General features: G+C 36.9%; 1 protein-coding gene across 2 annotated transcripts in view; it reads left to right on the top strand.

Annotated features, from left to right (window-relative positions):
- LOC131157548 (uncharacterized) overlaps positions 1-22,994 on the top strand; it is a 52,961-nt gene extending 29,967 nt beyond the window's left edge. The window contains exons 4-10 of one of the 2 annotated variants that reach the window (XR_009137283.1): positions 6,055-6,184; positions 6,347-6,464; positions 20,195-20,286; positions 20,400-20,469; positions 20,592-20,678; positions 21,574-22,659; positions 22,780-22,994. Coding sequence is in view for 1 of the 2 variants with exons in the window: in XM_058111787.1 (XP_057967770.1) it covers positions 6,055-6,184; positions 6,347-6,464; positions 20,195-20,286; positions 20,400-20,469; positions 20,592-20,678; positions 21,574-21,666 (590 nt within the window). In the remaining variant the exon portion in view is untranslated. Of the gene's footprint in view, positions 1-6,054; positions 6,185-6,346; positions 6,465-20,194; positions 20,287-20,399; positions 20,470-20,591; positions 20,679-21,573 lie in introns of both variants that reach the window. The other variant, XM_058111787.1, reaches the window with a different exon arrangement.
- Positions 22,995-24,102: the final 1,108 nt, after the last annotated feature.

Raw genomic sequence — 24,102 nt, 5'->3', positions numbered from 1 at the left:
AGGATCTTCCCCAACACCTTCTTTGTATTGACATTTTGGATTTCAGAAATAAGCTGCCAATTAAATAAAGTAAAATATAAATATGTAATAAGTATTTTGATATATGAATTTCTTGAAATTTATAAATATTTTATACTTGCTGCATGAAGAGGATGTTCAAGGGTTCTTTCCCACCGGTCATTGATGACTTTGAGAACCCATCTTGCACTTCTTGCACCTATTTCAATGGCCTCTTTCATCACCCTTATTGTTTCAAACACAACTCCTAATGTTGGCCACACTTCACTGTCAACTATACGCAAGACTCGATATATAGGCTCATAAATGTTACAAACTTTTGCCACTCTATCCCAAAATTGATGGTTAAGAATTGTATTTTCAATTTCTCTACCCATTTTTGTTCGACTAAGAGCATGCTCAGCCCATTTATCAGATGTGAATAGAGATTTTAAACCTACTCTTTTTTTTTGTAGGCTATCAAGTGCAATGTAGTTTGTAGCAAATCGTGCGGCCCCTGGACGCACAATATCCCCTTGACAGTGCTCCCTCATTTTAGCAAGCAACCATCCATGATTATATATAAAATTAGTGATTTGTCTCCCCCACAAGATCACTATGCTTATTGCCTCTCTTTTTCCGATCTCTTAAAAAATGAGATCAATACAATGAGCGGCGCAAGGAGTCCAATACAAGTTGAATTTTTTCATTAATTTTAAACCCGCTTTCTTGTAGGCACTATCATTATCAGTCACCACTTGGACAACATGTTACTTTCCTACCTCTTGCACAACATGTTTTAATAAGGAATATATGCATTCATGGTCTTTTATTTTGTCAGAAGCATCTACCGACTTTGGAAAAATTGTGCTTCCTTTCGAGTAAACCGTGAAATTTATGATGGATAATTTTGTAGGGTCTGTCCATCCATCACACATTATAGTGCAGCCATACGTGGCCCACTTTTTCTTCACTTCTTGTACATGGTCTTCCATTTCTTTTACCTCTAAATCAATTTATTTTGTTTTGATTTCATAGGGTGTCGGTGGATCGACTCCCATTCCAGCTGATTGGCAACCCCATACCATGTTTTTAAAATGAGGTGATTTTGCCTTCTCAGGTGGAACATTATCATATATAAAAAAGTTCGAAATCAACCTATTCATTTCTTCTTTTATTTTATCTCCTTTGAATAAATTTTTCAAGTTTCTTTGTTTTGCTGCATCTGACTTGTAATGTTGAGAAGGCTTTGAAATATATGGCTCTATTTTTGGCTCTCTCACACTTTGAGATCGCCTCATTTAAGGTTGCCCTGCATTACTACCGGCCCCTGAACTACCTCCTTGTTGCCTACCTGCAAACCTACGAGATTGGTCTCTTTCCCATTCCGTCTGTTTTGAAGCATAGAATGCTTGACGATATGCAGACCTTTCATAGGAAGAAATGTCAGGCAGGTATGCAATATCGTCAACATCATCAACTTCATCAATTTGTTGTGATTGCATCAAGTTCCCACGCAATTCATTTTTTATTTGACCCATTCTTTCTATTTTTTTGGCCTTAGCTGTTGTTTTTCTTTCTAAAACAATTCTCATTTCCTGCTTAACTTCTGGAGGTACTTTGTCGCAGAATTTTATATTATGCTGCGGGTCGTAATTTGCTAGGTGCATTTTTAATCTTGTTGCACTACCACTTTTCATTTGTATTCCGCAGTATTTGCAAATAAATCCATTCTTGACATTAGGCATCGGGTATCCATGTTCCCATGCTGGATCTTGTTTTCTTCCTTCAGACATTTTTGTAGATAATTTTACTTTCCTACAAGGTAACAATGAATCAAAAATTAGGTGTTAAATTAGTCAACAATTTTAAAAGAAAATTATTTGAGATGTTTTATTATCAATATAATCTGAATAAATAAGACAAACATTAAAATATTAAATTAAATTTACAAAATTTAATGATAATGTACAAAATTACCAATAAATTATGGAAATTAAATTAGTCAAATAAATGAAATAATTTAAACTATATTAAGCTAATAAGTACTTTAATTTATTTAATTACTAGGCTATATTGATTAGATGTTAAATTACTCTAAATTTGTAAAAAAAAAAAATTATTTGGATGTTACTCTATAATTTTAAAATAAAAATATTTGGATGCTAAATAAAGATAAATTAATTACTAAGAGAAATATTAAATTAAAATTACAAAATTAATGATAATTTTTAGAAAATTATTATTAAGTAATAAATTTTTAAAATGAATATATTTAAATAAATGAAATAATTTATTAATTTATACTATAATAAGACAATAATAGTAAATTATTCTAATTTATTTAATTATTAAATTTACTAATTATTAACTAATTATTTATTATACATTTATACTAACTTATTATTTAGTATACTAGTAAAGTAGTAAGTAGTAACTAGTAAGTTAGTAACATTAACTAAGGGGTAAATAGTAAATGGGAGAGGAGGGCATTGCTGTAAATATATTGGGGGCAAGGGGGATTTTGAGTAAATGAAAAAACTTAAGAGTTAAGACATCTTATTTAAAATATAAACCAGCCTTTAGGCAGCCCTTTTATTTTGTGGAGCTGCTGCTGCTCGTGGAGGGAGGGGCGATAGAGGCTCTAGACTCTCGTTTCTCATTCCTCGTCTCTCTTCTCTCGGTTTCTTGCTCGCAGCTCTGCGAGAGCCTCGGCAAAAAGGAAGATTGCAGGCTGGAGTTCTTGCGGCTGGCTGCGACTGTGTGTGACGCCGACAACGATGGAGGTAGAGGGTGAAGCCGAAGGCTAGAGGCAGAGGCTCGAAGGGCTGGCAGGAGGGGATTCGAAGGCTAGGGCTTTTTGGAGTTCGAACTTCAAAGGTGGAGGCAGGAGAAATTTGGAATCTGGGTTTTTTTTTTTTGAAGTTTGAAGATGGAAGAAGAAGAGGAAGGCTTTTGAGAGTTTGAGCTTGAGGTATGTATCCGAATGCATGTTAATTTATAGAAATAATTTGTGTAGTGGTCGGTGGAATTATTTGGTTGAATAATGGATCTGCAGAGTGCAGAGTATCTTTGCGAGATTTTTTTTTTTTCACTGTATAAGCTCACGGGTTCCACAACGTGCACAATCACGTGGGAAAAGGCAAAAAAAAATCTGAGAATACTCAGAATAGTGCTGAAATTCCTCCTTCCAATTTATTTATTTTTTTCTTCCACATGATTTCCAGGAAATTTCGGAAGAACAGCTGAAATTTTCGAAATTTCGAACAAAATTTACCGAAAGCTTGAAATTTCGGTCGAATTTTTTCAAAATCGAATCTGTCTCTCAATTTCCTTTCGGGACCCCTCGAAATTCGAAATTTCGGTCGAAATTTCGACATTTCGACCGAAATTTAAGTCCTTGTCTGTGGGTATTATGAGGCAAGTCTTGATGCAGGAATGATTTAGGTGGTTTCTGAATTCCAATGATGTTTCTAATTCTATACTGGGTAGTAAAAGTGGGCATGATGAGAGTGTCTCATGATCATCATTTGCCTAATATTGATAGGGGTAGGGACACTAAGGCTTAGACAGTTTGTGGAAATGGTACTCAGATTAATCTTGATGTTGTGGGAGAACAAAGTAGTGATGAGGGAATTAAAAATGATAAGGATTGGGATATCAAGGTTTATCTTTGTTAGGTGGTGATGCGGGTGATGTTAATGGTCAGAAGTGTTTCGAAAGAAAATGATTTTAAAGGTAATGAGAAAATGAAATGGGGAGATATGTGAGTCAATGAAAGTGAATGAGTTTGCATGTGATGAAGGTGTGCTATTGGAAGAAATTCAGGAACAGCAGGTGTATATGTCTGAGTCGTTTGATTTACTTGGGGACCTATCGTATGTACCTCCATCTCTGCTGGAGGATTTGGAGGGAATTCCTCATTTTGAGGAAGTTGGTCTAGGAAAAGAGCAGCAAGATAGGATATTGCTTATGCCTGTGGAGAAAGTGGTTGGGAAGGATTTAGCAGCCCAACACCTTTTGAATAAGATGGGGTTATGGCTGTCTGGTCCTGGAGGAAATGAAGTTTGTTGGATGGTGGTGCCAGAGAGGGGAAGGAATGCCAGCAGGAATGAGCTAATTTGCTGTGTTCTGTAATTATGATGGCAGGGGATTAAAGAGGGATTTTCTTAATTAGGTTGTGCTTGTTTTTCCCCTTTTCCTTTGTTTTATTTTTTCTTTAGTTTTTTCTCTAGGATTTGTTGTTCTTTCTTGGTTTGCTACTCTTTTCTTCTTTCTATATATATTTCAAATGTTGCATTATTATGATGCTCACTATGGTGCATTATATATTCTTTCTTTTTTATATAGAAAATATTGCATTATTATGATGCTCACTATGTTTGTACTCTGTTATTAGCATTCTTATAGGATGGTAACTAAGCAACTAATACCAAATCTGTTATACAAATCTTCAGTAGGGTTCCTGGGGGCTTGGGAGCCATTAACTTGCATGAGTGGAAAGGCGAACATTATGACAGTTAGCATATTTGATTCTCTTGATGTTGGTGCCACCTGAACTATTCGAATATCAGTTGATATTATGTGTGAGTAGAGAGACAGAAATAATAAGGAATATCAGAAATTGAGTATTTCATATTAGGCATTAAAATTAATGAAGAGAAAATTGAGTGCTGGAGATGATCTTCACATTTATCATGGGATAGAGTTGTTTTTCTTGCCTTTTTTTTAATCACATTGTGTGGGGCATTTAAGGGAATTTTTTAAGTTGACCTCCAGAGGGATTGGAGGGGGCTTTATTGTAACTGCCTGTTGTTAAAGCTTGATCTTCATTGTTGGCGCACAACCTAACAGCTTAAAATTTTAAGTAAAGTGATAATTTAACGTGGTATCAAAGCTGGTTACCAGGAAGTCCTAGGTTCAAGTCTTCTTGCTCACATTTAAAGCAAGTTTGTTAAAGAATTATCTTGTTCCGTTATGGGTGTTATTCATTGCGTGTTATCTCTCCATGTGCAATCGGATTGCACGTGCGGGGGAATGTTAAGGCTTGATATGCATTGTTGGCCTACAACCTAACAGCTTAAGATTTTAGGTGAAGTGGTAATCTAACACCTATAATTTTTTTGGGGTAGGAGAATGTCTTATTCTCTGTTATGTGTAGTTCTCTTTCTTTTCTGTTTATGAAATTTTTTATTTAGTTAAGGAAACTACAACCCACCCCCCCCCCCCCAACTGGTATATAGCTGAACACAAATGTGAATACTGCTTTGACTCCATTCTTCATTTAGTTGAACTATATTAAAAAGTGTGTCAAGACTCAGGAGTGATCTATCTGAAATATATTGATAAGTGTGTCGCAGCTCTATTTTTGTGATATTCTTCCCTCTTGGGGAAAAATTAGGTCCTCTGGGAGAGCCAGCTGGTCCCCTTCCATGAGGCTCTACCATCCAATGAAAGCACTCCAAAAGTGGGTCCCACATGGTAGGGCACACAAAAATTGGTGCGACCCAATGTTTGGAGTGCTTTCATTGGCTGGGAGAGCCTGACCGGGGGGGGGGGGACCATGGTTCTCCCAGAGGGCCTATTTTTTCCCCCTTCCCACCGGTCCCATCCCAACCCCCCGAATGGCCCTTATTTTCCCTTCCCCACCCTTCTCATTCTGCCTGGATGCTCTTACAAAAACAGCCACGATTATACCGCTTTTCAAAATTTCTTGCAACTTTTTATTTTTTATTTTTTGTCATGGATATATATGCTGTGGTCTTAATAAATAGTCAGCATAAATATAATCATTCTTCATGGATATATTTGCTGTGGTCTTAATAAATAGTCAGCATAAATATAATCATTCTAAATGGTTTTATTTATAGCATATTTTAGGCTTTTCCTTTTTTCTGCGATTTTATTGAAGGAAAATAATGTATTAAAGCTTGCGCTACAGTCAGTGGTCCCGAATTTTTCTTATTATTATTATTATTATTATTATTATTATTATTATTATTATTATTTCTTCTTCTTCTTTATTGGCACATTGACCTAATCTTAGTTGATCTGTAGGAATTGTAGCGGATTCAAGCCCTTACGATCAAAGCAAACGCATGCGAACTGGCGGTGATTATACACACGCTGGTTATTCAAGCCCATCTCCTTTCCACCCCCCTCCTGCACCTGTTTGGGGACCGCATGGGTGAGAAATTTTCCCAGCCTTAGCTTTTGTTTCTGCAGGTATATACAAAAAGGGTGATGAAAATGTAATATGAAAACTACTGTAATCATGCGTGGTAGTAGAGCTTGTAGTTTGTGTTTAGTTGCTATATTTTAACAGAACGGAATTTGCACATTGGTTTAGGTATATGGCTCCAGCTCCTCCTCCATATGGATCATATGGAGGTTATCCTGTTCCTCCAGTACCAATGGCTGCTCCTCCAGTTCCTGTTCCGGCACCTAGCAGTTATGTACCAGTTCAGGTGATGCTAAATGCCATGCTTCCTTTATTTGTCTCTAGATTTTGTAGGATGTGGGCCCCACTATGGCTCACAGAAAATATTTTGTTTTGTTTTATTCTGGAAAGTTCTTTGAAAGAAAAAAAGAACATTGGAGAATATTTATTTTAAAGATATTTCCTTTATTAAAATTTCTTCCATGCTTAATGATAGCCACTGCCTCTAATCAAATGGCACTCTAGAATTATGATCACCTTTCACTTATTCAATTTAAATGCTAGGAACTCAATTACAATAGGAATCCTAGTCATGTTCCACTTCTCTAATTAACACGCTGCAGTGATTGGGGTCCTTGAGACTGCAAGCAGTTGGCATTTTATTTGTGCTAGGAAAAATGAACAAAAAATCATTTTTGACTCAAATACTTGGGATAATGTTAAATTTGGAAGTCTCGATTTGGGAATTAATTTTGAAATTGCAAAGGTCATTGAACTCTTGAAAAGATTATTTAGCAATTGCCCATTGGGTGCTCTTTATGGCAAATCTAGCATGCTATTGAACTCAAATCATAAAGCAAACAGCTTTGTGTTCCTTTGCCATATTCTCCATTGATCTGGACCTATGGGCATATTGCGACTAAAATAATGGTTAAGAAAAAAATATTAACTATGAATATGCTAGCCACTTGGCCGTGGGTTTGCGCATTTGGGATGAAGCCCCAAGTCACCTACTTGTGCCATTTTATGTAAGGGTTGAAACCCAAAGTAGTACTAAGGGTCTCTACTGAGATAGAGCCAGCACATCATTCATGCACACCTAAGGAATCACACTCATTAACCAAATGTTCATGTTCATCAAATTGTCATTAACTCATGCAAGATCATTTCACAAGAATTAACTCCTAGCATGCAAATGAAAATCACAGAAATTATGGATGATTGTTGGTGGGATTGAACGTGCAATAATATTCTTAGTTGTCCACCTATTAGAGGATCAAATCAATGGTATTTCATAATTTTAATGAAATATTTTTCTTTCTAATACACTTTGTTATCAAAAAATGATTTCAATGACAGAAGACTCACCAATTCATTCAAGCGTTCAAACATGCATGAACGTCATAAAAACATAGGAGCATTTTTCTTAAATCATGTGAAGAATATCAAAATGGCTCCTTAGCATGCTCTGTTCATTCCATGAAAAAAGTTATTCCCAAATCCCATATTAAATATCTCAACCTAAATAAAACAGTCCATGGATCCTTAGAGAGAACCTTTCTTTCTTCCTTGTTATCAATTTCATAATCTTTGGCGTGGCAACTCTCCTAGGTTTTGAATGAAATAAAAGGAGGCATCTAGGGACCTTATTTATAGAATATAGATAGACTGGTTATCTAGGGTTAGAGATTTGCCTTGATGCCCAAGGAGCTCAACCAAGAGTTTAGATTAATTTAAGGGCGATTTAAAGATGAAGGGTTCTAAATAACCTCGCCGTGCATGGGAAACAATCACAAGGCAGTTAGAAAAAGCTGCAAAAGAGGAAAATTAGTTGTGATGGACAAAGATAAGCACCAGGCAGTGAGGTTCTTATACCCCTCCATTTCATGCTTTTCATAGGTTTCCTTTTGTTAAACACTTTTTGAGGCAAGCTACGCGAGTTTGGTATAGGATTCTTTGTATTTCAATCCTCCCCACCCTCCCAAAAAAAAAAAACCAATTAAACTCCATGGTTACCAAGATAGTTACCAAGCTTCCTCTCCATGTAAATTAAATAGCAATATTGTTGCCTAACACAAATTCTATACCAAAATTGCCCTCCTATGCAATTGAAAACTGAAATTATCGTTTAGTTAAATTACCAAATTACCTTCCCATTAAAAACTGAATTTCAAGATGACTCATCTATGCCAATTAAAATAATTTTGTTAATCTAATGTGTGCAAAATTGGGCTCACAAGGATTTTCGATTTTGGGTTACTCTGCGCAAGATTTTGTCTTGGCTTAAAATTGGTGGCTCCAAATGGATTGTCTACATGTGGGCTCTTTGTAGGGGTGGCAAAACGGGTTCATGGGCTGGGTCCGGGCAGGTTGTAAACGGGTCGGGGTTAAACGGGTTAACCCCTATCCCGCCCATTTAATAAATGGGCGGGTCACGGGTTATCCGTTCAAAAAATGTAATTTATTTATTTTAAAATTTTAAACCCAAAATTACAGAACACATCTCTCTCTCTCTCTCTCTCTCTCTCTCTCGGTTGAAGGGGATTCGATCTTTCCTCACTGATCAGATTAAGAAGCCTCAAACAAAATCACTAAATGACCATGAGAGTAAGTTGGAGACAGAAGCGAAGACAATGTCGAGAATAACCAGATCTGATCTGGCAGATCAAACCAGAGATGAGAGTGGAGAGCTGCGATGTCGAAGTACGAATTGACTTGCGAGGCTGCGACTGTGAGAGAAAAGAGCGAGAGTCGAGGGCCTGAGAGGCGAGAGGATCTGCCGTATCTGCAGAGGAGACTATCTACGAGAGAGAGGTGGAGCTGCGGAGTCGGGGTTGGGATTTTGTGGGGGAGGGAAGGATATTGCAACTGGACGATGAAGATGGCCGTCTGTCTCGCACGCGACGGAGCGGAAGCGACGAGGGTAGTGAAAGCCAGCAGGAGGCAGCCGCGGCCCTCAGGAAATTTAGGGTTTTATCGTAGTAAGGTAGGGTTAGTGGATTAATGTGTTTATATATAGGAATAGGAGCCAAATAAACGGGTCACCCGCTGGATGAACAGACCCAAACCCGGGTTGACCCATTTATAAACGGGATGGTTTCCATAAACCTAGACCTGTTTTAACCGGACGGGGCATGGGTGACTTGTCGGGTCTAGACCCGTTTTGCCAAGCCTAGCTCTTTGCTATTACTAAGCGTGTTCACTTGGTACTTGTTTATATTTGCTCATCATCCAAAAATGATTCGTTTTTGGAAAGACCTTTGGCTTGGGAATTTTTTTTTTTTCCATGTCTTTCTAGACTATGTTCTGAGCTGAATATAGTTATTTCTTTTTTTGTTGACAATGTGAGTAGCTCTTTGGTCTCTTGGAATCTCCATCTCAAGAGACCTCTAAATGATAGGGAGATGGTGGAGTTATCCTCCTTGTTGCCTGTATTGAACAATTGCAACATATATTTGGGAAGGGATGTTTGTTTTTGGTGTCTGGATCAATTGGGGGTGTTTACTTGTAAATCATTCTATGAATTCTTGAACTATTCAAACCCTCATTTTCCTCTGTCTTATTATTTGGAAGTTAAAGTTCCCCCAAAAATAAAAGCATTTACGAGGTTGGTTGTGCTTGGCAAAATTAATACCAATAATTTGCTGTAGATTAGGAGCCCTTTGAATGCTTTCTCTCCAGATGTTTGCATGCTATGTTATAGGAATTCTGAAACAGCTTCCCATCTCTTTTTGCATTGTGATTTTGCTAGGAGGATATGAAACAAATTGTTTGGTATTATGGAAGAGAGTTGGGTTTGCCCCTATTCAGTGGAAGAACTGTAAGTCATCTCGTTTGCTGGCTTTGAAAATAGGAAGGATACGGCAGCTCTGTGGAAGTGTTGCAAGTTTGCTGTATTATGGGGTTTATGCTTGGAATGTAATGCGCAGATATTTTTTGAGAAGTTAAATTTGTCATTGGTGTAGGAAAAGATTCATTTTTTTGGCTTCTTTATGGTCAGGTTTGGAATTTTTAGGGAGCTAGTTTTCAGGATTAAATAGGGATTGGAGGAATTGGTTGGCTTAATTTTTGTTGTTTTAGTCTTTTTCTGGATTGAACCAGATTTTTTGGGGAGATTTCTTATTCTCCCTCTTCGTAAATTCTTTTCATATTAATTAAATTCCTTTTGCTATAATAAAAAAAGAAATTCACTCGGTAGTAGCTCATGTTTGCTCCCCATCCTTTATGTTAAGGGTTTTGGTTTGCAGCATCTTTCAACAATCTTGGGAATGAGATGCCTGCTTTTGGTGGGACACCTGAATCTAATGTGGCAAGAATGTTAACATTCTTGGGAATGAAGGATTCCACAAAAATATAGGCATCCCATTTTCACCCTTGACCCTTACCCTTCCCCATGGGTAAGCTTCATGGGAAACCCATTCTCATGGGAATCCTGCTTTTGGGACCAATTTGCCTCACTATTTTGGTCGGTTGGGTATCAATGCCCCGTAATATAGTATTATTACACACTATTAGTACATTTATTGTTTAAATTAATAAAATATTAATAAAAATGAAATTAATATTATTATTTTACAATAATATAATATAGGGCGTCCCTAGACTTCAAGGCTCCCTTCTTTATGAGGGTAGTCATAGTGTATGCAGCCTTAACCCCTGCGTTGCTGTTTCCTTGGACTTGAACTCGTAACCAAGTGGTCACAAAGGAGCAACCTTACAGTTGATCCCAGGTCTGCCCTCGATACAATAATATAATATAATGGCTAAAATGTGGAGACCATAGTGCCCCTATTTATTTCGATTAATTTGATTGTTAGGAGCTTAATTTTTTTAATTCATGATTATTGAAAGTTTTAGGACATGGATTTAATTAAGTTCATGCTCTTAGTAGGTTTCCATGTTGAAAATATAATTATTCTTCGTTTATTCTTTGTACACATGTCAAAGTATAATTGTCATCTTCTTGAAATTCCTGCTAGGATTCTCGTGTTAACAAAACTGTATGGGCATCCTGTGAAGAGCTCCTCTCCCTCATCCCCCCCCCCCCCCCCGCCCCCAACTCTCTTTGTGATTGAAGGACTTGGAAGTTGCATTCTGCCCTCTTGAAAACTTAGTTCTCTCTTCTTCTCCCTTTATTTATATTTCCCCAACATTCTAAAAAAGTTGGAAAACATTCTTTATTTGAAGAACCCTAGTGGATGCAACATTGATTCCTACATCCTCGATGGTTGCAACTTGCAAGGTCCAAGCAAACAGACATTTCAAATGCAATGTAATTGTGGTCTCAGCTCTAATGCATTTATTGAAGATACGCTAAAGCTCATGAGTGGTTGGGGGAGCCCAAATCAGTAAGAGCTCGTTCCGGCTCGCTTACTTATATAATGAGCCATTCTCGAGCCCAATTTTGAGGATTGTTTATTAAATGAGCCAAACCTAAACACAAATGGGCTTGACTTGTTTAAGCTTATGAGCAGCTTATTTACAGGCTCATTTGGGCTTGTTTAATAGGCACAAATTAGGCTTGTTAGTACACTTGTTTTGTAGGCTTGAATAAGGCTCGAGTAAGGCTCATTACTCATTAGTGGGCTTATTTAGCCAAAAAATCTTGGGCGGAGCAGCTTAGCCCACACTCTCTAAACCCGAGTAGGGCCAATAGGCTAGCCTCATAGGTGATGGTTCATTTGATGCCAGCAGGGGGGGTGGGAGCAAATGTGTAGCTTGAACCGCAAATGGTAGTCCCTATGTCCTAACCCTCATTCAACGTTCTTGGTGTTTCCAGCTATTCTTTGCCCTTTGATTCCTAAATCCCTGATCCTCATTCCCTCTCAACTTCTCTCTTTCGAGTTTCAGATTTTTCTAATCACAGTTCATATCTTCATCCCTGGATGCCCTTTAATGAAATCTTCTCTTTACTGATAAAAGAATATCCTTCATTTGGCCATATCTGATCAGCTGGGAGACTGGCGGGAGGCTTTAGGCTTTCTTGTGGGGGAGGGAAATAGACCAGCTGCAAGATTGAACATAGGTGGATGGACAGAGGTGTTGAGAGCCTGAGACAGAGTGATGATTTAGTCATTGTCTTCTGCTGCTGAAATCCTGAAACTGAAACTTCGAGGAATTATCAGGGGAAGATAATAGTAATTGGAATAAGAAAGGGGTCGTATCTGGCAGGCCAATCGAAGGCCCGTTGAAGGAGGAAGAGGTTTGAGAGATCAGATAGAAAAAATGTGTCGTCCTTCTGCTCCATTGCCATGCACAATGTGAACAAAGATTCAAGAAACCAGAGAGGACCTCAGTGCTCTGCATCTCAGGAAGCTCACTTGCATTCTATGTGATCCCAAGCCTGAGCCCGAACTGAAGCTGGAAATTAAACTCTTGAGCTGAGCTCAAGCCATGATTCTTGAGCTTGCTTTTGAGCCGAGCTGGAGCCCATGCTGAGATACCAGCCTGCCAAGCTGAGCCTGAACATGTTGAAGCTTGAACAACTCACTTGCAGCCCCAACTGTTAAGCAGTTAGAGTCTGGATGGGAAATTAGATTGACAGGTTATGTTCTGGCTCCTGAATGTGTGTGGGTGTATGCAGTAGGGTTTTCTGTTTTCTTTTTTGATCATTTTTTTTGTTTCCCCCCAAGTTGGGGGGGGGGGGGATTGATGGGTGAACATTTTCAAAATTTTTATTTATTTTGTTTTATTTTTCTAGTTTCTTTTTGGAAAGAATTGTTATATTATGATTTATTAATCCCTAATGCACATTTAAGGCTGCTCTTTTTCTTTTCTTGTGTAAATTCATTATTTTAAACTTTTTTAGTTACATAATTTAATTTTTTGGTGATGCATTTGGCTCTTGAAGATAATAAAGCACTTAAAGCTGATACCACTTATGGGATGTCAAGAAGAATAACCTAGGCCTTCACATTATTTGGGTAATATTGGCGTAATGAGACATTGACAGTTTGAGTGTAATGTTGAACTTAATACTTTGAGTCCCCTCATGTTCAAGCGTTAAAACTAGCTGAGGATATGATGTGTTTGTTTTACTGCAAGTTGAAATTGTACCCCATGCTTTACAGAGACCTAAAGTTTAAATAAAGAATGGATGTGATCTTGAGTGACACAAGGAATTTGGTTCTTTCTTAAGTCATTTCATATTTTTTCTCAGCTTAGGAATTTGTAGGACTGATTAGTTGAATCTACTCATAACTAAACCAACTGAAATTGATTCAATCTTTTATTAATTGACTAGTGACCCTAATGCAGATCCTTTTGGTTTGTATTCTTTGATTTGGAAATCTAAAGCTCCCTAAAAAATAAAAGCTTTTATTTGGACTACAGTTCTTGGAAGAATTAACTCTAATGATTTGCTTCAGAAGAGAAGGCCTAATAAGACCCTGTCTCTGGATATTTGTGTCCATTGTGCTTAAATGAAATAAAATTTAAATTATTTCCAACAAGCTCCACTTTGAATGGGTTTTGACATGCTGGTATTGAAATCCTCTCCCCTGCTTCCCCAAAGGAATCTTTTTTAGTGCCCTTTAATCTTTTTTTAGTAATTGAGCAAGCATTATGGAAAGTGGGCATGGACTCAGAGGTATGATAGGGTGCTCTTGATGAGGGTAAGCTCTCCTTTTGAAAGAAAATTCCTTTTCCCATCCTGCAAGTTTCTTCTCAAATCGTTTGATGATAGGATCGCCAACTCTGCTGTCTTTAAATATTGCTCTAAGAAGGAGACCAAGATACATTACCGGAAAAGCCCCAACTTGCAGCCCTGAACGGGAGCAAAGAGAGCTTCCTCAATGCTGTTCTCATTGGAATAATATCTCTTTTTTGTGAATTAACTTTCAGCCCCATGACCGCTCAGAGCAAAGAAGAATGCATATTGAGGATTTGTGAGGACCTGCTTGATAGAAAACAATAGTCTCATCAACAAAGAGAAGGTGGGAAACTTCCATTTTTCTCTGCCATTCCTTCTGATGAATCTTGATTCTCGTGGCGAGCACCTTAGATATGATTTCGTAGATACTTCCCACAGGCTTGATAGGCTGGAAATCTTAAATTTTTGATGCTAAAGGCCCCTGATTTCTTAGGATGCCCAAAAATATGCCTGTTGGCGAGCCTAAAGGATTTCCTTAAAAAAGGCTGTTCTAGCCATTGTGTAGTGGAGGGATTCAAATTGGTGAAAGTGATGCTATCAACTTTTTCTCTCCAAAGGTTTGGAGTAAAGATTCTTAAATTCACGAATGGGCTTTTTGATGTCCTCTTCCTCAACTAATTTCTCACCCTCAATTTTAATTTGGGTTAAAGCATCAAACCTTTAATGAGCATTTTCTGTCTTGTGGAAGAAGCAGGTGCTCTGATTCCCCTCTTTGAGCCCTAGATTTTTTGTGTCTAAATTATTTCTTCCATGTTAATGAGATTGGCCAGCTCTTTTCTGAGCAGAAGCCTTCTGGCTTTTTTATTTGAGTTGAAGCCTTGGGCTATTTCTTTGTCATCAACCTTCTTGAGGCTGATAAGGATCACATCCCTTTTCAAGTGAATATTCCCAAAAAGGTTCTTATTCCACTATTTCAACCTATCTTTCTGTCCCTTAAATTCTGAGGCAGCCACAGAGCTTGTTTTGCCCTTGAAATGAAATGAAGACCACCATAGGTCCATAACTTGGTCACTGAAGCCTTCGCCAGAAGGCAGTTGGGCCCCAGTTATATTGAGAGCGTCAGCAAATTGATCTGAGATAGGCCTTGGGAGAAGTTTTTGTGTAACCTTCAGGAAATGTTCTTAAGTTGAAGAGAGAATCTGTCAATCCTCATGAGAGTTGGACCATGTGAAAGAGCCACCAAGGAGAGGAAGACTGATTAGGCAATTCACATTAATAAATTTTAGAAACTCCTTTATACTTATTCCATCTGAAGTTCCTCAACTTCTTTCATGAGGATAGGAAAGCTGAAGTCTCCTCCAATGACCAAGGGGGCATCCCATTTGGCTTTGACCTCGAAGGCCTAATTCTGCAGAAGTTGCCTGGAGGATGCTTGATGCAGGACAGAACAGCAATATAATATAATAGAATAGAGAGAGTTAAGGGAAAGAAGGGGAAAGAATGAGAAGAAAGTGGGGAAGAAAAAAAAAAGGAAGAATGAGAAGGAGAAGGAAAAGGAAAGGAAGGAAGCAATGGTGCAAGAGAGAGAAGGATAGAAGTTAGAAATTCCGAATTCAACTGTCTAATACAATACACAAAGTTCTTATATATCAAACCTTTCGACTAAAACAAATAATTTAAAACTAACCCAGAGTATTTAAAATTCGCAAAATGACCCTAAAATAACTAAAACTCTGAATATCATGATTCAATAATTTAAAACAAATTTCTTAATTTTTTAATCTTCAAATGAATTATCAATGCCTGAAATTATCTATAAATTATCATTCATCAGTCTTCCTTTTAGAGATTACTCGACATTGGGTTTAGCAATGGTGCAACAACAGTGGGGAACATATATCCCTGAGCCATTCAAGTTGTAATTGCATATTGTCCATTTTCCATTGACATTCAAATATCAACAACAAATTACAGAAATTCTCCTCAATATTGCCAATCCCAATAAATTCAATAGACGGAGAATTATTATACTTTAGAATATGAATCAAAGCTTGGGCCTATGCACCAACTTATGTCAAGATTCAATAATTTCATCCTCTACAAGGATCTTTCTATGAATTGAATTGCCACTTTTAACATTGAATTTTGATGCCTGCCACTTGGATTCTGCTACAACTTGGAACACTTTGTACCATTGCATTTGTTTGCTTTGCAAGGATGATATCATGTTGTATGCCATGCACACCATCAATGGAGCTTTCGTTTCCACATTGATGATCCATGACAACAATAAATACAGTTTCACTTGCAATTTTGTCGTTAATGTGATCAGATGTGTAATGCATAACAATAATTTCTTTTTCATTTTGATAGGCTGTCGTGAGATTTGAAGCTCATGTTGTCCAAAATAAGAACTCTTTTTGTCTGTTGAGATGCAAGATCTCATTATAACAGTGAGGGATAGCTCTGATGTTAACAAAATTTTCATTCTAAACCCAAAGCAGGTTTGAGGTTTGCAAAGCTATCTTCAATTGTATTGTATTCCATTGTGACACTTATTCACATTCTTGTCCACACTCATTCACATTCTTGTCCCTCTTAACTCTGATATTAACAAAATTTTCATTCTAAACTGAAAGCCGGTTTGAGGTTTACGAAACCATCTTTGGTTGTATTGTATTCCATGGCGACACTCATCCGCATTCTTGTCCCTCTTTTTTCTAGTATCCCATTGCATTCAAAATAAAGACACAAGAAAAAACAACCAATCTATGAATTCACTCTTGGGAAAATTTATCATTGAAACAGAATATCCTGAAGACAAGGCATCAAAGCCCCATGTAACATTTCCTAAATTCATATCTTGCCTAGTATAAACAAATACTGGCTTCCTGTTTTATATTTCTTCCATTTCTGAGCAGTAATTCTGTATTCATTGCTTACTCCACAAAATTTCAGAATTAGACCTGCCTTTAGGCACTGATTGTACTGAATTTTCCTCTCAAATATTGGCAATTTCTTCATATCATTGTTGAGATCCTGTGAAGAAAAGCCGATATAAATTGCAGTAATATCAAAATGTCACGGCTGAGAAAGCTGGCAGCCTGGCATGCTTAATCCATCCTCCAAAATGCTGAAATTTGCATTTGCTGTCCAAGATCCTAGTCCTACAATGTAGGTCAAAATATCAGAAAGCCAAGTCAAAATAGTTGTGAAAAAATCCAAAAAATTGTGGCTAGAATCAATTTCTTGCTGTTTTAGAAGTTACTGAAGGATCTGGAAGTTTTCTTACACGCGCCTCGCCCAGGTGTGGGGCATTGGAGGTGGAGCATCTGATGGTGATCTTCCAGTGGTAGTTGGGGGTGGTGATTCCTGTGGTGGTGGCCAGAGTGTGGTGAGAAAATACCATGAAACTAGGGATTTTTTATGTGCCATCAGCTGGGAAAACTTCAGGTAGCCATTGGGACCACTCGCCTTGTTGGATGGAGTTGAAATTTTGGGAAGGGGCTTCTCGGTTGTTTCTGTTTGAAAAAATGGTGTTTGAAAATGAGTGCAATGGTTGTATTTTCTGGCCAAGTTGCAGGCACTGAACAGTTTGTGGCTTCATGGAAAGACACTGTTAATGGTTTGAATGTTGGGTGCTGATTGAAGGAATTATAGGATGCATTGCACAATTGAAGTCTATGGAAGTGAATTGAAGTGGCTGCTATTTGTTATGATCTGCAACAGCAACAGTGATTGTCCTTATTGGACCATGTCAGATCAGAGATTTGCTCTGATGCCAAATTGATGCAGGGCAGAACAGCAATTGAATAGACTTACTTCTAAAATATCCTCAAAGTGCTTTTAATACACAATATCAAACCTTAAATTAACTAATGACCTACTAGATCCTCTAATTTAAAACAAATCGCTGATTTTTAAGTTGTCAAATGAAATATGATTGCTCAAAATGATCTGCAAGTGATCTTCTGTTAGTACTTCACCTGGACCATAAACACAGATGAAAATCCACATGAAGTTATCCTCCAAGTTCCTGAAAAGGCTGGTGAGAATTTATTGTTTGGTTCACTCATAACATTTGGGAACAAACGCTTGAGCTTGAGTGAGTGCACGAAATCACAGATATAATTGCTTTATTGGATATTTGGAGAGAAGCCTTGCTGTATGGTGATTAATTGTACTGCAGTTTGATATCTTAAGTTGCTTGGGACATCCTCTGTGAGTTAAATATTGATTTTGATTGTAAAAATGAGGTTGATGGAGTAAGAAGTAATTTAAAGGAGTATCACCTTTTCTTTTTGATGAGTGAAGATATGATTAAAAAACACAAGGGGGGTGCCAACCCCAAGTCACAAGTTAGAAACTCATTCCGGAGGTGACAATCTCAATAAAAAATTCCCAGATTTCTAGGCTAAAAAAGGAAGTTGAAAAATTTTATTATGGAAGTTAGGGTACTATCACTTAAAAAGGATTTATAGGATGAATTTTTGTTAAAGTACATGGACAAAATGCAGTGTATTTCTACCCCCATGATTTCTAATTTTGTGGGGCATGTGGAAATAGCTATTCAAATTTGGATATACTTTTGTAAGGTCACATGATCAACTAGTCTTGGTTTTCATGTTCCATTTGTCCCCACTAAGTTAGAATGGTTTGATTTTGTATGACACATGTTTAGCATGCATTGAGTGCCCATTTCACGGAAAGGTAAGACTTTTGCTTTGTGTTAAGGGCCGAATATTTCAAACCTTGTGAAGGGCTGTGCGGCACTAGTTAAAGCATTCTTGTTTAACTTGTTAGCCAAAGGTTACCACGGTTAACCAATAGAACACATTCACAGTAATTGACTGTAAAACAAGCGGAAGCAGTAAGCAATTCACAAAATATAGTGATTTTTACATGACTGATGAATACTCACCCTCTAAAGAGCATTAGATGCTATTTTAGCTCAGGCACTAGGAAACATCTCATTGCTAGAGTCATACTCCCCTTTTTACACTAATTTTTACACCTATACAAAGCATAAAATCTATACTATTTACATGATGGTAACCTATCCCATGCACATAAGACAAGCTGGTCATAGGCAAGCATAATGCCGTGAGCAAGCTTGGCTCGTGACACTTTGAGATGTGTCTAACTTGACATGACACTCATCATCAATGCCCGAGAACTTTGATCCTTTGTACTTTGTATTTTATTCCTTTTTTCTTACTTCGTTCATTTGATTGGACTTTTTAATTGTTTTAACTTGATCAATTAGAAAAAAAAATATTATCTATATAAAATAGGGTGTGAATGCTGTCTATATAATAGTTGAAGTACATTTAAGGACCAATTTTGGGCAGCTTTGGAGTAAAAGTAAAGTGATGTCGTGGTGTAAAACTACTTTTAAGCATTTTACATGGAAATAATAATCTTTAATATCAGCTTTGGCAAATGCTTCAAGAACTTTCATCCTTGGTGATTCTATGAATGACATCTTTTCCTACTCTTGGAATGTAATTTATCAAGAAGAGTAGACTACAAATAATTTTGCATTGCAGAATTGTTTTCAATTAGCTATTCCAACAAACACTAAGTCGCACTGCAACTTTCATCTAGGCATGGTGATTAATTGCTTTCCATCAAATGGTTATCTTAATTGTTACTGGTGCTAGTGTGGCATGCTGACAAATACCACATTTAAATGCATGGTCTCACCATATAAGTGCTAGGAAAATTTGGCCCATCATGTAGTACCATGCTAAGTAATTGTGTACCAAAATTAAGCTAAAAGAATATCAACAGATGATTTCAGTTTCTCAGTTAATTCAATGTTTTATGAATGGTATAACTTTTTTAAAAGAATTAGTCTGCTGATGCAATGATTATGAATAATGTAAGCATGTTGAACTTTTGCATGGGGTTTTTATTGAAGATGTGTTAATGGGTTCTGAAGTGTTCATAGTTCTGGAAAGTTCAAGAAAATAACAAGGTTGGCCTCCATGGAAGGGAAAGGAGGTTCTGAAGGGGGTGGGGCGGGGGCTTTTCAATGCCTCTACATTGTTTATTTTGCGCTTCAAATATCAGATGAGCCTATTATCTTAATCCTTCAATTGATCCAGTATTTATTTTGGGGTACTTGCAGTGGAGATGGTTAAAAATGTTAAGTACTGCAAAATGTTTTGGAGGCATGTGTGTTTATTTAGCAGCTCGTAGCATATTTTCTTTGGAGTAGTCATATTGGATGTCTGATAGCAAAAATGCTGAAAAAGCTTTTGTTACCCTGATTTTCAAACTAAAACCATCCTTTCAAGTTCCAATATTACTATAGGAGTTTTCTTATAACTGATGTGATTGCTTCTTTTAAAATGCAGATCCAGCCCTAACTATTTACTACAACAATCTAATTTAGAAATTCAAAATTTGTTCACTCAATTATTTTTTTTCTTTTACTGCAGAATACAAAAGATAACCCTCCTTGCAATACCCTTTTTATTGGAAATCTTGGGGAGAGCATAAATGAGGAAGAACTGAAGGGTCTTTTCAGCGCGTATGTATCATTTTATCTGTTTAGCTTGAGTACTGTTTCTTTTTCAACATTGCTTTATGGGTGGTTGCTATGCGGGGTAATGTCTTGTTTCATTTTTTATTTTCTGGTCACAGACAACCTGGATACAAACAAATGAAGGTCTTGAGACAGGAAAGGCATACAGTTTGTTTTATAGAGTTTGAAGTGAGTTATTTTCTTTTCATATTCATATATGCAGTTGTTTTGGTATTTTAAATTACTGAATCTATTTAGGTTTGTATTTCCTGCTGTTATATTTGCTTTAGATCTCTTGGGTACTTGTGCAGGATGTGCATAGTGCCACCAATGTGCACCATAGTTTGCAAGGTGCCGTTATCCCTAGTTCTGGTTCTGTTGGGATGCGAATACAATATCCTTTTATAGTCTTGTTATGGACTTGATAATTTGTTTAATTTTGTCCCCCTTTCCCTCCCTTCATCATGATGATGTGTAACCAGGACCCAAGGTTTGGTTTCTTCTGGATTTCTGAGCAGACTCTGATGTGAACTCTTTCTTTTGAAACCATGCCTATTTTAGGAGAATGGCTAATGCCATGTCATGGGTCCATGTGGAAGGAGGAAAGGGGGGGGACCAGCATGGGCCCCAAGTGCTCTCCTCTCTCCTCCTACCATGTGGGCTTGTGATGAATATCATCACTCAGTTTTTGGAAAATTTTTCCAGCATCTAAGAATTATAACAATCTAAAAAACCAAATGGTTTAAAATTGTAAAATCCTTTTGACTTGGATATCTAAGATGGAATCCATCTGCTATGGGGATCCAATCTTTTTTGTGAGTTGCAAAAGAGTCGCATACTTGCTCAAAAAATGGAGTGCCTCTCTTGAGTTTTGCACTGAGAGTTATGACTTTCACTTCTAAGTATTTTATTCTGAGATAAAAATTACATTTGACTCACCATCCCACTTTAGTTGGGGGAGTTCTTTCTGTTTCTCACATTGAACTGTTAGTAGCCATAGCCTAGGCATTTAAACAACCAGTTTTTGAGTCATGCCTCTGCCAAAGAGGTTTAGTGCTGAACTAACTATTCTTTCTGCATCAGAAAAAAAGTTGATATTGTCCACAGCATTTTTGTTCATTTGATAATATAGAATCATTTGAAAAGCCATTCTTGATATTCCCCATGTCATCATACTAAATTACGAGTTTGGCTTTGATCCACCCCCTCCCTCTTTTTTTTAATTGAAATTGTTAGCTGTTTTTGTTTATGATTGGTAATTTGTATGGTTTTCCTTGACCTCTGGAAACATATTCAAAGAATCCATTTGGTAAAAGGAAGGATGCCAGTCACCCTGCTGCTGCCCCGGGCACCAATGGATCACCATTACTTTCAACCTACCAGTAGCTGGAAGGGGACGTACTCTGTTCTTTATGCTCCAAGAATACATGTTAGGATGCATCATGCAGCTGTTGCATGCATCCATTCCATTATCAAGTCATCAGCATTAGCATCTCTTCTCATGTGAATGAATGCACATAGTGGTATAATGAACATACCATTGAGCCATGTTATGCTCATCTATCTATGACATGCATTTGCTGGCCAGCATCAGAGACTGCCTGTTTAATTAAGTAGGGTCGCAAGAGTTTGCTCCATTTTATAGAAACAGTGCATGGGCTTACAGTTCTGTTGGATTTGTGTGCTTTCCCTCATCTTGATCATTATGTTCTGTCGAAATTAGAAAGGCTTCTTTAAATTAACATCTTATCATCCCCCGCCCCCCATACATTACATTTCATTACATAATGTGTCATCCAGTGGGGCCTTTCCTACTTGCCAGAGAGAGGGGGAGTGGGGCATGACATGTTACTCAAAGGTGAATCTTTATTACCATTGCCATTGACACCATCATAGAGGGATGGGGATGGGGCATATGACATGTCATTCAGAGATGAACCTTTCTATCATTTCATGGCACGAGTTAGTTACAATAAGAAATAGAAACTTATACTATTGATCATGATTTATATTACCATTGCCATTGACACCATCATACTCATTAGACATGTCAATCCAAAGGTGAAGGTATTATTTTATGGCACAAGTTAGTTACGACAATATATAGAAACTCAAGGCTATCAATCATGATTTATATTGCCATTGCCATCACCGCCATCATAATTAGCCTTGCTCATCAGTTGAATCCATTCATCCCTCCATCAGTTGAGCCATGAACTGATAATGATGCTTTAATATTCAGGCTCTTCAAAGCATAATAATCTGAAGAACATTGAAAAATATTTGCTGCTCTGACTTACATGCAGAATATTCAGTACAAAATGACAAGCTTCTGTTCGTTTTGAGGAGCTCAAGGGCTGCCACTGCTTTTCATTTCAGGTAATTTTGTTCTGACTAGGCAATGGTTAATGGTTGGCATCCCCACCTATGGTTATTAAATTCCTTTTTTAGAGGGTTACATTAGTTAAATTTCAACTGAAGCTGGCTTAGGATTAGTAGGGAGTGAATTTACTTTTTGAGGAGCCTCATGAATTTTGGAGCTCTTGGGTCCTTGTCTGCGGTTGTCTCGCAATTAAATAGATTTGTAACTGAAAGGAATTCTAGGGTGAGAAAAAAATACTATTAGTTCAATTAAGGATTTTTTATTTTTGAAACTATTGTTACAGCCTCATTTGGGTGTTATAAAGACAACCCTCTTTCGTGGTTTTTGTTTACATCGTGAGTTGTTCTATTGGATGTTTGACCATACGGCTCGAAAATGTTTGCTAATGTTGTCTCGTTACTTCTTTTATTATAGCAGTTGTCTTGGTCTGTGGTTTTTGATATATATGATGATATTAGAGGAGAGGTTCACCTGCAGTATTAACCTACCTTGCCTGTTCCATTCAAAATGGTTGCGTGGCTAAGCACTTTGAGAGTTAAGGCTGCTTCTTGACTATTGCCTTCTCGCATGAACTGTGATTTTTGAAGTGCTTTTGTTTTGATTTTGTGAGGCACCAGGTGGTTTAGAGCTGGTTTATTTATTTCTATTTTTTCTTGTTTTCCGTTCACGTTTACAAATTGAGGGTGGGCAATAACCGACACAATTGGAAATTTAGGCTCGGAAAATATGAGGAAAAGGAAAGGAAAATATGAAGGAATCTATTGTCATATTTGGTTTTTAAGGAAAGTAAGAAAAAAAATAAAAAAATATGCTAAATTAATGAATAAAATTTAAATTTTAGGCATCATTAACATTTAATTATTTTTTTATTGTTTAGTTATGTTAGAACAAATTCTTATTTTTAGCATTATTTGGCATAAATAGAAAATATAATGGAAAAAGAATTTTTTACTTATATATATATATATATATATATATATTAATTTTTACATGAAAATCTTACCCTTAGGTTTGGAATTTAAAAAATTATTAGACTAAGGAAAGGAAAGTATGGAGGAATTCTTATTTCTATGTTTGGTTACAAGGAAATTGAGAGAAAAAATATATATTAAGTCCATAAGTAAAAATTTGATTTTATACATAATTAATAATAAATTTTAATTTTAATATTTATTTATATTAAAATAAAAATTTTTTTTGATAGTATTTAATAAGGAAAATAGGAGGAAAAATGAATTTTGTTTTTATTTTCCTTTTCTTTTTCATGTAAAATTGTTAAGCATTCTCCAGTTGTAAAATTATCGCTAGTAATCTCAATGATTGAGATTGGATTCTTTTGCTGGCTGCGCCCCCTAAAGCAGTAATTGGAGCGGAAATATTCAGTGGCATCTTGGTTTGTGAGCATGAATTAAATTGTCCAATTGATACCGTCTTGAACA

Source organism: Malania oleifera, chromosome 6 (genome assembly GCF_029873635.1).
Source record: "Malania oleifera isolate guangnan ecotype guangnan chromosome 6, ASM2987363v1, whole genome shotgun sequence".
NCBI lineage: Eukaryota > Viridiplantae > Streptophyta > Magnoliopsida > Santalales > Ximeniaceae > Malania > Malania oleifera.
The sequence above is the reverse complement of the archived record's forward strand: the minus strand, read 5'-3'. Positions and strand labels throughout refer to the sequence as shown.